This window comes from Buteo buteo, chromosome 27 (assembly GCF_964188355.1).
Source record: "Buteo buteo chromosome 27, bButBut1.hap1.1, whole genome shotgun sequence".
Lineage (NCBI taxonomy): Eukaryota > Metazoa > Chordata > Aves > Accipitriformes > Accipitridae > Buteo > Buteo buteo.
This window is the reverse complement of record NC_134197.1, coordinates 10,302,930-10,315,052: the sequence shown is the minus strand read 5'-3', so window position 1 is coordinate 10,315,052 and position 12,123 is coordinate 10,302,930. Positions and strand designations below refer to the sequence as shown.

The 12,123-nt window shown below is 45.6% G+C and overlaps 1 protein-coding gene across 3 annotated transcripts in view; it reads left to right on the top strand.

Annotated features, from left to right (window-relative positions):
* Positions 1-983: 983 nt before the first annotated feature.
* Positions 984-12,123, top strand: part of XYLT1 (xylosyltransferase 1) — a 204,608-nt gene continuing 193,468 nt past the window's right edge. The window contains exon 1 of one of the 3 annotated variants that reach the window (XM_075058584.1): positions 984-1,268. In XM_075058584.1, the coding sequence (XP_074914685.1) occupies positions 1,038-1,268 (231 nt within the window). In that variant the 5' untranslated portion in view covers positions 984-1,037. The remainder of the gene's footprint in view (positions 1,269-12,123) is intronic. The other 2 variants (XM_075058582.1, XM_075058583.1) reach the window with 2 other exon arrangements.

The window sequence follows — 12,123 nt, the reverse complement described above, 5'->3', positions numbered from 1 at the left end:
ACTTCCCTTATTATTTGCTGTTTGCCAGATGGGGGGAAACGATGCTGTCTCTAAAGGCATACCTACGCTGCAAGCAGTCAAACCACTTGGGTACCGGCAGGGCCCACAGAGACTGAAGGCCCCACAGACTGAACGCTCAGGTCTACTTTGAGCAGGGTTGGAGTAACAGCCTTTCAAAAGTAAAGACTGGTCAATAGCTACCTGATAGGGAAATTAATGAGTATAAGGGAGTTGTTGATAATCTGTAGAAGTTTGATGATTTAGCGACAAAATTTTCTTCCATTAAGGAGTGCAAGCTGTGCCGCCTTTTTGCTGTGGCCATTTTTAATGTGACCAGCTCGAACGAAAAAGCCCCATCTGAAACGCTGCGGGTCAGTTCGGGGCAAACGGGCTTCAAGTCGGTTAAAAAAAAATAAAAAAGAAACAGAAAAAGGGCCGAATACCAACCGTGACAGGGCAGGAGCGGGTGAAGGCGGCAACCGAGGGTGAGGCGGCACCCTCGCGCCTCGCGCCCGTCTCCTCACGCCCGGTTCCCGCCCGCCGGCGCGCGGCAGCTTTTCCTCAGAAGATGGCAGTCGCCGCCCGCCCCGGCCGCCCCCTTCCCTCTCCTCTCCTCTCCCGCCTTCCCGCCCGCCGTGAGGCGCGGAGCCGCCCAGCCCCGGCCCCTTCGCCTCACGCAGGGCCGGGGCTCTCCCGCCCACCCTCCCGCCGGCGGCGGCAGCAGCCCCCCGCTGCCGCCCCTCCCCCGCCCCCAGCCCACCCTCCTCCTCCTCGTCCTTCCTCTTCCTCCGCCAACCCCACCCCTCGCCCCGGGCTGGCCCGGCCGCGGGCTGCCGCGCCGCCCGGGCTCCCCGCCGGCTTCCCCCATCCCCACGCGCCGCGCACACCTCCTCCGTCCGTCCGTCCGCCCTCCTCTCTCTCCCTCCCTCCCTCCTTCCCCACCTCCGCCCTCCTCCTGCTGACGTCTGGCTCTGCCCGGCTGAAAACTCCGTGCCGCGGCGGATGCGGCGGCTCTCGGGAGCGCGGCAGCAGCGAAGATGGTGGCCGCTCCGTGCGCCCGGCGGCTGGCGCGGCGCTCCCGCTCGGCGCTGGTGGCGGCGCTCACCGTGCTGCTCCTGCAGACCCTCCTCGTCTGGAATTTCACCTCCCTCGACGCCGGCGAGGAGCAGCGCGGCGGCGCCGCCGGCCGCGAGAAGCGAGACCGCGGCGGAGAGCAGCGGGCGCACCCGCAGCGCCGCGGACCCGCCGCCCCGCACGGCAAGGCGATGGTAGGCGCGGGCGGGGGGCGGCGGGAGGGGCGGCGGCTGCGCCCCCGTCTCACGGCGTCTCGCCGCGCTTCTGCGGAGGGGGCCGCCCGGGAGGCGCGGGGAAGTTGGGGCGAGCGAGGCGCGGTCGCCCCGGGGCTCGCGTCCCGTCCCCCCACGCCCCGGCTTCGTGGGCGCCTCTCGCCGCCGCGCAGGTGCCGCGGCGCGGGTCCGGTCCCGCCGCGTGGGCTGCCACCCGCGGCCGGGGTCCTGGCTGCCGGCGCCCCCGGCACGGCCAGCGGCGGAGTGGCCGTGCGGCGGGAGCGCCCGTGGGCCGCGGCTGCAACGCCAGAAAACGCGTCGGTGGGATGCTCTCCTCTCCCCAGTGCCCCTTCGGCACTGCCTGCCTCCGCAGCGGGCATTTCGGTATCCCCGAACTTCGCTGGAGAGCCGTCTGCCCGATGCCTTCCTAAGGGTTTGTTTTACTGCTGCTTTATTTTTTCCACCTGAAAACCGCACAGGGCGCTATTCTTTATTGCACCGCTCTGTCAGGCCCAGTAGGTGACAGGCAATGAAATCTAATGTAATCGTTTCTATTAACCGCTAAAAACTCAAGGATACTGGAACTGTACCCTCTCGCCCTACCTCATACCATTTTCTTCTGCAAACTCCCCAGTTTTCATTTAAATGACTCGGGCCTGGAACCGCAGGGGATTGCAAAGCTGGCCCTATTGCCAGTTGTGTTTCTGGATTTTTTAATAGGCGCGTGAAAAAGCAAATTAATAGCGTTCGTGGTCAATTGATGCAAACCTCAGAAATGTGCGCCGGTGTGTACAACCGGTACGTAGTATTCTTCAGCTCAGGAGAAGCTTCCTTTGGTTTTCATTTAATTCCTTTAGCAGTAGGCTTATGTTAAATAAGTGTTGCCTCTTAAACTATGCATGCATATTTTTGTCTGTTTCTGTTTACATCTTGAGAAAGCAAGAGCTTGAGGCTCAGAGATGATTTACCCTCGTAAATGACTGTGGGTGTTTCGGCCACAGAAAGGCTGCCGAGAACTGTGCCCTGAGCACACGAGTGTTCTGTCACTAACATTTGGGACAACTTTTCTGAAAGGTAGTATGCACCCATCCGGTGTGTGCAGATCCTGCTGTGCTTTCTAGATGTGAAAATTAAAATTCTTGCTTACTGAGTTCAATTTTTGTCTCTACATGTAATCTTATCTTGGTACTTATGTGTTCATAAATGTAACTATTCAGGCTCCACTATTTTTCCTCCAGCACTCTGACCTCTGCCTCTTTTCCTATCTGTCTAGTCTTTTATTCTTGTGTCTTTCATTCTTCAGCTTTTTTCTCTCTTGGTCTCTCCAGTGAGGGATATCAAAGGTTGGGCGGTGCTGGTACCCGGGCAGGTGGGGGGCTTGGAGCGGGCAGGCTGCACCTGGGGCTCCAGCCCTGCTCCCCAGCTCGCTGGGCTTTCTAGGAAATAATCCTCTTCTGTGAGCTCTGGGGCAGCATCAGAGCAAGTACTGTTAGTGGTCGTCCTACAAACGTCCTGGCACAGCATCCGGTTTGCACCCGGTGCGTTGGAACAAATGCCGAGTTCGGGGCCGAGAGCTAATTGTTTCTGTGCTGGCGACACGCGGATGCAGATATGATCATTTTGATGCTGGCAGTTATGAATCATGCCTTTGTGCATACAGGTTTGATCGAAGACCTAAAGATGGAGCACTGGGGTTCCGAATAGAAAACATGTTTTAAAACAGATGCTGAGTGTACCTATTTTCCCCTCATTATCTAAATGGCTAGTGTGGATCACACTGGGCTGTCCCACAATGTCTGACATTGGTATTAAAAAAAAAAAACCCCAAACAAGGCTCAAGACAAGTGGCAGTGTGCTTGACAAAGTGCTTTGTCGAGGTGATTTAGCAATACTTCTTCAAGATGACTTTATGGTACTTGTGGCTTTGCTTAACCTACACACTGGGAAGTGGCCGCCATCCTTAAAATTACTTTGTCAGAATACAAACCCCCACACTTAAGCATCTGTCTATTGATTAAAATGTGTGCTTGGTGGAAAAGTGATAGGGAAATCGGATTTGTGCAGATATCTGCCTTAACAGCCTGGCAGCTAGCTTAAATTGGTAGGTGAAGTTCCCAAGCACTCCTGACATGCAAATGTTGATTTATCTAACCCTACCTATGTTGCCTGTCTCTGAGGCAGGCCCAGTTTTGATTTCAGACTCAGTTCATGAGGAAAATCTCTGTTTAATGGCATTGCACAATACGGAATTTGTGCGAAAGAAGATCTTTCTCCTGTTGCTTTGTTTCCATATTACAATGCAATTTCTATAATGCCTGAGCAAAGTTATTATCCTTCTCAGTCCAAGTTTCCCATAGTTTGTGTATGTTAAATTGTTTTGCAGCAGTTGGAGAAGCTGGCTGGTGTGAATACAGTAGTCCCATTATATCCAAATGTCTTTGGGTTAAGCGCATCTGAGAGACCCTCCAAGGATTTTTCAAAGATTTCTCAGTCTTGCATTTTAACCAAAAAAGAATATTAATTTTAATGTGTCTTTGATCTGTTAATGGAGTGGTGTGTTCAATATGTCTTTGAGGAGTATTTCCTTGAAAGATGCTAAATGTTTGTCTGTGACATAGTATGTGATCACATTTTTCATTTTGAAGAGTGTTTAACACATGGGCACCCTGCTAACTGCCTTTATAAGAGTCTTTATACTAAATAGTTAGGCAAATCAGGTTTTGAACACTTTGCAGAAGATAGCGCTTCTCAAACCTATGTCTGAAAGCTGCCATATGAGGTTATAGTGTTTTTATTTATCTTGTTTTTTCTTTGTCTCTGACCTATGTACAAGACTGAAATGGTGGTATGTATTTTACTTTACTGAGCTGGACATAAGTTAAGTAGCGTGAGGATTTGGTAACTTGTGTCTGTGGGAAAAGAAATGTAATTCTTTGAACCAGGTGTTTAAGAGGTGTTTAGATTTTTATTAAATACTGTCAGATACATGTAATAAACAATTTCATTTGGAAAATGAAATAACATCATACCATAGTAAAAAATATTGCCCCGTACCTGTGCATAATTGAATATGAATTGCCAGCTTGGCAGGAAGAAACAATTTGGAATTGAGCTATTTTGCAACTGAAAACATTTACTGTGCTAGATCCCCTGGCCAGCTACATCTGGAGCTTTCATTACTCATAAGCAGTTTCCTGCAGTTGTTCCATATTTAATTAAACGAGCTTGTAGATATCTTCAAAGTAGTATGAATTGTATCGGTAACGGTGATTTCAGTGGGTACTGGCAACCACGTATGATTTTTGCAGCTTGTCAGCACCCTTCATAGAAGCTTTATTCATTCAACAAAACTCAAGCATTGAAAGCATGGAAGAATTCAGGTACCTTCTGAGAATAGGTTGATTTTTATGTAAGGGTCTTTATCTTTGAAGAGCATGCAACAGCTTTTTGAGAAAATACCATAAGCATGCTGCTTAGTCTCAGGGTTTTTTAATGCAGCCTGCTAGTGATGGTGGAAGGGACTTGTTGGTGGATGTTGTGTCTGGGGAGCCCAAAAGGAAGAAGGAGGAATGCAAATCCCCGCTTCAGGGCTGCTGGTGATGAGAGGGATGTGACGGTAGAGCATCTGCTGTGGTCTTAGCTCACGCCCAGTGTTGCACTGTGAGGCAGTTGTGTGTCGCAGTGGTGTGCTCACGTTACTCAGCTGTGGCCTCTGCCTTGGAATTGGGCATTGAAGGCAATGTCTGTGGGTACGTAATGCTTCTTCATGCCTCGTGGCACCACTGGGTTTTCATTACTGCCTGTTTTACCATAAAATAAAAATGCCAGTGCATTGTTACTGTGTCAGTTGAGTGAAATATAGCTCTTGCCTGCTTGTGTGGGAGCAGAGCATTTCTTTAGTCTGAAATTTTGTGTATTCATTTTTAAAAAATGGTGTGTTTCTTTCAGCATGAAGCTGTCAAAGGAAACAAACAATAGCTCAAAATGTCTAGAACTGTAAAATGAAAAGAAACTGTTGTGTGTTTGGGGACAGTGAAGATTATGTGTTTTAACTCCAAGCAGAAGTTAAGCTAGGGAGGACAGTCCTGAGAATCACTAGTGCCTCTCCTCCTTATTTTCATTTCTGTAGTGGGAGATGTGGTATCTCTTCTTCTTCTGGGAATGTGGAGAGTGAGGCTGGGTCCACTGTTCCTCCATGGATTGGTCAGCTGAATTGGCTCAAGCAGGTTATTTTTTCTTTCCTGTTCCTTCTTGTCCTTGTTCCTTCCTTGGGTGCTGATTTTGGCTGAGGTAGAGTTAACTTTCTTCACAGTAGCTAGTATGGGGCTCTGAAAACAGTGTTGATAACACAGGGACGTTTTAGTTACTGCTGAGCAGTGCTCACACAGAGTCAAGGCCTTTTCTGCTCCTCACCCCACCCCATCCCACCAGTGACGAGACTGGCGGGGGGGGCACAAGAAGTTGGAGGGGACACAGCTGGGACAGCTGACCCCAACTGACCCAAGGGATATTCCAGACCGTGTGACGTCATGCTCGGCATATACAGCTGGGGGAAGAAGGAGGAAGGGGGGGATGTTCAGAGTTACGGCGTTTGTCTTCCCAAGTAAGTGTTAGGTGTGATGGAGCCCGGCTTTCCTGGAGATGGCTGAACACCTGCCTGCCCATGGGAAGGAGTGAATGAATTCCTTGTTTTGCTTTGGTTGCGTGTGCAGCTTTTGCTTTGCTTATTAAGCTGCCTTTATCTCAACCCACGAGTTTTCTCACTTTTACTCTTCTGATTCTCTCCCCCATCCCACGGCGGGGAGGGGGGAGCGAGCGGCTGTGCAGTGCTTAGTTACCAGCTGGGGTTAAGCCATGACGCCTTATTACCTCCTGGTGATGCATACTGAGCTCCACCAGGTTAAAGATGCAGGAAGCCAAAAGTTATTGTAATGTCTGCGTAAACTCTGTAATATCTGTTGGTTACTGAAACTAGGAAGGGCATCCAGCTGCTCCTCTACTCAGTGGAAACAGTTATAAAAACTATGATCAGTTGTAACTGAAGGCAAAGTAGCAGCAACTCCGTAATGCTGGAGAAAACTAGGGGAATTGTACAGCAAAGAAAACCTAGGAAAATTTACTCCACTTTCTGTAAAGTCTATCCATCAAATATTTCCCCCTGTCTTTTCCAAACGCTCCCCCAAAGTAAGAACGGTGCAGAATTCATCTTGTGTATCAAGCAGAAGCTTGGTGGTTTTTTTTCAGGTTTGGAAGAGTATTTGCCCCTGTAATGTTTAGATTCTGCAGGCAGATTCCCAGTGCTTTTTTACCAGAAACAAACACACAGCCTGGACCTACCCTTGGCCGAGCATCAGTGTGTTATCCATGTGGGAGGTACTTAACAAGTGAGTTTCTGCACAGTGCACAGGTTTCAGTATAGCACCTGCATTGAAGCATAGCTTTGCACTGGGGTGGTAGCAAGGTGGGCATCGAAGGAGAGAGCTTCTGCCTTGGGTAAAGAACTGAGCTACTGCTGGAAGACTCAATGTTGTCATTGGGAGTTCACTCTGCAAAGTTGCACTTAAGCATAAAACAATCTGTTAAGCTCCAGAAAACAAAAGAGTTTTCAAGAAAAAAAGAATTATTTCACCGCTAATTTATCTTTTTTGCTTAAATCGATGAATGTATAGGTTCCATATATGATGACACAACCAGACGGTACCTATTTAAACATCTTCCCTTCTAAGTAGCTTGTTGATATAGATGTGTAGCCTCAGTAATTTCATCTCTGAACACAAGAAATGAGGGGAAGAAGGTTTCCAGAAAAATTTCCAGACCTGAAAGGTGCAAGGGAGCTTAATGTGAACTAATCATTTATGTGTTAAACTTCAGTCTGGTGTGAATCAAGCTCTGGAAACTGGGTCCTCACTTGTTTTAGTACACCTGTTGGTCTCAGTGAAACAGCTTAGTTAAGGTACCTTAGATCATCAATAAAATTAATGGCATCGAGCTATTATGTGGCTAGAAATCATATATTTCTTAGAGAATGGGTCCATAGTACTGACTTGACCGTTAAGTACAGTTTTGCTAGTTAACGAGAGCTTAATCACGCTGCAGTACAGCTTTTATAACAATTGAAAAGGAGAATGGAGACAACTAATCATTTTGTAATGGGAAGGGGGGGAGACAATACATCTGCAGCTAGAAGCTGCATAATGATTTTTACAAAGCCTTAGCACTTAACAAGGCACATGTTAATAAAACAAACAAATCTTTTCAGTAACAGAGAACTAATGTATGCATTATTTAAGAAGAGTATTAGAACCAGATTAGATTGATGGACTCCTACAGCAGTTACCTCATTAAGCATCTTCTCTGTGGGGATGTGGGAAGGTATTATATGAAATGGATCTGTGTTAATTGGTTATGCTATCGGAAGTCTTTTTCAGGCCACTGGTGTATTTTTTGTTGTGTTGGTTTTTTATTCTTTAATGTATGATGGGATTTTGCAGATGTTCCCTTTGAAATGGAAGTGTTTTCATTTTTTTAGCGAGAGAAGACCAGCTGTTGTACAGGAGACATACAAATCCCATTTATTTCTTGTCAGCTATTGCAAAGTGGGTACTTTTTGGTGTAAAAGGCCCTCATTACCTGCCACATCTCAGCTGTATTGAGAAATATTTTTCAAAATATTTTTTCCCTTCAGCATTGAAAGTCCCTGATATGTGATATAGCATCTTGTTAGAACTTGATGAAGGGACAGGAGTACAATGAAAGCATGAAGTGAACTTAATTTGTAGGAACAGTCAAATTATATAACCTCAAGGATTAATTTTAATCAAATACTTCCTGATTTTTCTTTACAGTGTTAAAATTAGCTCTGGCACTTCACTGGAGCTTTTACAGCGACTCTTTAAATGGGCTACAATGTCCTGTATTTTTTTCTTCTAATTTAGGCCGATGGGGTGTCTGATTCGGGCAGATGCAGGAGCATCCCTGCACAGATACTCACAGGGTGCATGAGTGCTGGCATGTGTAACTGCTTTTATTAGTGCAGTTTATGAGTAGCAGCACTTTCAAGTGTTCCAGTCTGATTTTTAGACTTGGGAACCTCAGTCCCTCTTCATTTTTTAAGTAATGGTAGGCCTTTGATGCTGTGCCTCAGAGTATGTGTTGGGCAGGAGAGTGCTCAGTGGGAGCAGGGAAGGTCGGAGTCTTGGTTGCCTTCTCCCATCAGTAACCTCTTGACATCTGTAGCAAAGCATTTAGAGCCACATAGCTAAAAGTGACATGTAGTTTGGGGGTTTTCAGTTATTGACTATCCAGACTAGTCCTCTTTGGTCTGATAATTGTGTTTTGTTGGTTTTTATTCCTTCGGAGGAGCCGAGGCCTGGCAGGTTCCAACTTTATTTGTCCCGTTCATGTTTGGTGCAGCTGTCCCCTTTTGAGCACTTAAGCCGGGGCTGAATCTCACAAACACTGGGTTGCTAAGTTCAGGCAGTCTAAGGCCTTCTAATGAATAGAGAGAGATGAGTGCCTCCAGAAGGCAATTCAGCTTGCTTGAGGTCTGAATCTCTGCAAAAGCCTGCTCCTCTGCACTGGCGAGGGAGGGGGGCCGAGGCAGTGATGCTCAGATACCTGCTGTGCCGTTGTAGGAATCCATTCCTTCATACACCAGGTCTGTCATTTTTCTTCCGCAGTCTGCAAAGTGTGCTTAATTAACTTCCCATCTTTATGGAAGTGGTGTTGGTTTGAAGTAATCAGTCCTTGTGAAATAGTTTGAGATCTTCAGCAAAGACTGGGACCAGCTTGTCAGCTGCCATGCATTGGCATAGCTCCATTAAAGTCAGTACAGATCAGCTGAGGATTCTGGACCAATAAATGTAATTATTGTTATAATAATAGCGTCAAACAAGTAATCATTATTTTTACTCTCTCTTTTCATTTCAAAATGAGAAAATTATTTCCTCTTGGATCAGTGAAAGTAATTTACATTACGCACAATAATGGTCTACATGGAAATATAATTATTATTCATTTGTATGGCACCATCTGGGCACTAGAAGCTTTACAGACAAATGTGAGGAAAGGTCCCTGCCTTGAAGAGCTTACAGGCTGAATAGCAAGTATAGCTGCTAGCACTTAACAAGAGTCACGAGCATAACTTTTGCAGTATTACATCAGGGACCTTTTCAGCACAGGACTTCCACAAACTCTTCTTCAGTGATTTCCACTCACTGATCAGAATTTTTCTGTGATTGGCACTATACAGCCTAAGGGTAGGATGAGTCAAAGGATTGATTAGTGTGGATGGATCAAGAAAGAAATCAGCAAGAGGCTAGTGTTATAAATTGGCTGCCCAGCTGTTTTCAGGCAGGTAAAGGAGATTTCCAGGCTTTAATCGGAAGGAGAAAATGTCGATGCCTTGTGGACCTGCACCTCCTATGGATTTACTCCCAAGCTTTACATCAGATACAGGACTGAATGCTTTACTGAGTTTTGAGTACGAACTGAAGTGAAAAGACCAGACTTTCTAATTGTGTGGATATAAAAATTGAGCAACATGGAACGTTGCCTAAACTTATATATGGTGTAACCTTGCTGAGTTCATCCTTTTATGTGAAGTACCAAAAGGGTCAGTGCAGGACACTTAAATCATGTGACTTCTTATTTTTAGAGATGATTAGAGGATTCCTCCAAGGGATGAACTATTTATAGCACGTCTATAATTGGCTTCATTTTTTTGTGGTAATGAAATCAAACTTCACAATAAATGAATATCAGTTTGGTAAAAAAGGTTAGCTAAAAAAGATTTCACACTAGTGTGTGGTTGACTCTGAGGTCAGATCTTGAATGTTTCCCACATATACTTTGTTTTCAAGCTACTGCTCTATTGCTGTTCTGTTATATTATTAGAGAGTAAGTGGGATGCTTGTTTAAAACAGTTCCACAAAGCTGAACGACTAGTTCTTGGATTTGGTTGAATGAGTCATGGACACTCATTTTTACTTCATACTGCAGCCTTTGCTTGCCCTTTAGATGTGCTTTTTGGTTCAGTTATGTTGGTGGAGTCCTAGTATTTTTCTTGGAGTTGATGCTCTTTGCTGACTTCTTAATGGTGAGTTTTGGATTTCATGCTCTCTGAATTTCTGAGAGATCTTTCCTTTTGTTCTTAAAACTCAGCCTGTTTGTAGTTAGTTTTGTTCTTTATAATTGCACTCCTTGATTCAGGAGGACACATGGTTCAGTTAAAAAAATCTTCTCTGAAAGAAAAAGCGATGGAGGTCATGGCTGTATTGATTCAAGTGACACGAGTTCCCTGAAACTATATCCAGCCTGTTGACCCTTACTTGGGAGATGAACAGACAAACCTGAAAAAGACATTTCCATGGCAAATTTTTAGTTCCTCAGAAATGTACAACTGCATGTCATAGAGGCAGGTAGGGTCCTTGTGTCACGTGTTCTATCTGTAAACTTAGTGGGATGACAACTGGCCATCCTTGATGAAGAGCCCCACAGCTATCAGGGTCATTAGTTATCTTTTTAACGGGGGGACTTTTTCCTCAATGTGGCAGTGTACTTGGAGCTGTAACTAGCTAAATGGCCATCTGCTAATTATGAAAATTTGAATTGGACTTCTGTGTAGAAATGGAATGTTACCAGAGATCTGGATTGGGGTCATCTTGAACAAGCATGGGAAGAAAAAATAATCTGTTATCAAGCTCATACTACCTGGCAGAAAAAATACTCTAATGAAAAATAGCAACTTGTTGCCTGCAGAGGTCCACATTTGGGTAGCTGAAGATAAATCTAGGCACCTAATTATATTGACTTAGATGCCTATAGGCTTGCTTATGCACTTAAAACTTTCTATGGATGCCTGACACAGATGTTTAAATATGTAAATATGGATTCAGGTAGCTACCTTAAGGCATCGAAGTTCAGCAATTTGGCCTACAGTATGTAAAACCCAAGCAAACAAGCAGAAGAGGAGTAAATGTAGTAAACAAAGCTGTTAGTGTGTATACACCAGGAGAATAATAATACTTTGCACAGCTACTGTGCCTCAAATTGCTTACGTTTTGGCATTCACTTGAATTGAGTTTAGTCACTTGGTTGCATAAATAGAAACTTGGAGGTGCTGTCTGCTAGCAGCATACATGGAGCAGTACCTCAGGAATGAACTAGCTTTTTGGCAAAGTCTTCAGCACAATATTTTGATAAGTCATTGGTTCTTATTAAAATAATAATTATGGTGATAATTATAACTGTAGTTGGCTCTGACTGAGCTGCTAACTGAGTAGGGGGTGGCAGGAGGAGGATTATGAAATATTCTCATAAAACCATCTGAATCCTGCTCTTTTAGCTCTGTGCACGCAGATGAGGATGTTCGTGTCTGTGTTTCTGGCATGTCATGTGCCAGTACGTGGCAGTGCCCATGTGCTGCATGGCTCCCCATAGGAGGGAGCTGGAGATTTCTGCACAGTCTGCCTTACAGGCTGATCATCATCCTTGTGTTCGTGTTTCTAATAACAGAGATATGATCAAAATAGGTGGTAGTATTTTACAGTACAGTGATAAAATGGTGTAATAAGCTCAAGGCTGTCTGGCTTTCTCTAGTTAGTACGGTGACGTTTGCTGTGTCTGCGACTTCATAGCAAGATTATGTCATCTTGTTCCCAAAAGCCCAGGTCAGGCCCTGATAATATTGAAACCAAAGGAAAGTTACCATTAGCAGGTAGCACTCTACCTATGATGACACTTCCCTGAGCCTTTCTAATCTAATTCAGTATTAAACATTTCCACTAGCCAGGCTCCCACTGCATGACCTCCTGTGCTAAGTGACTGGAAGTGATTA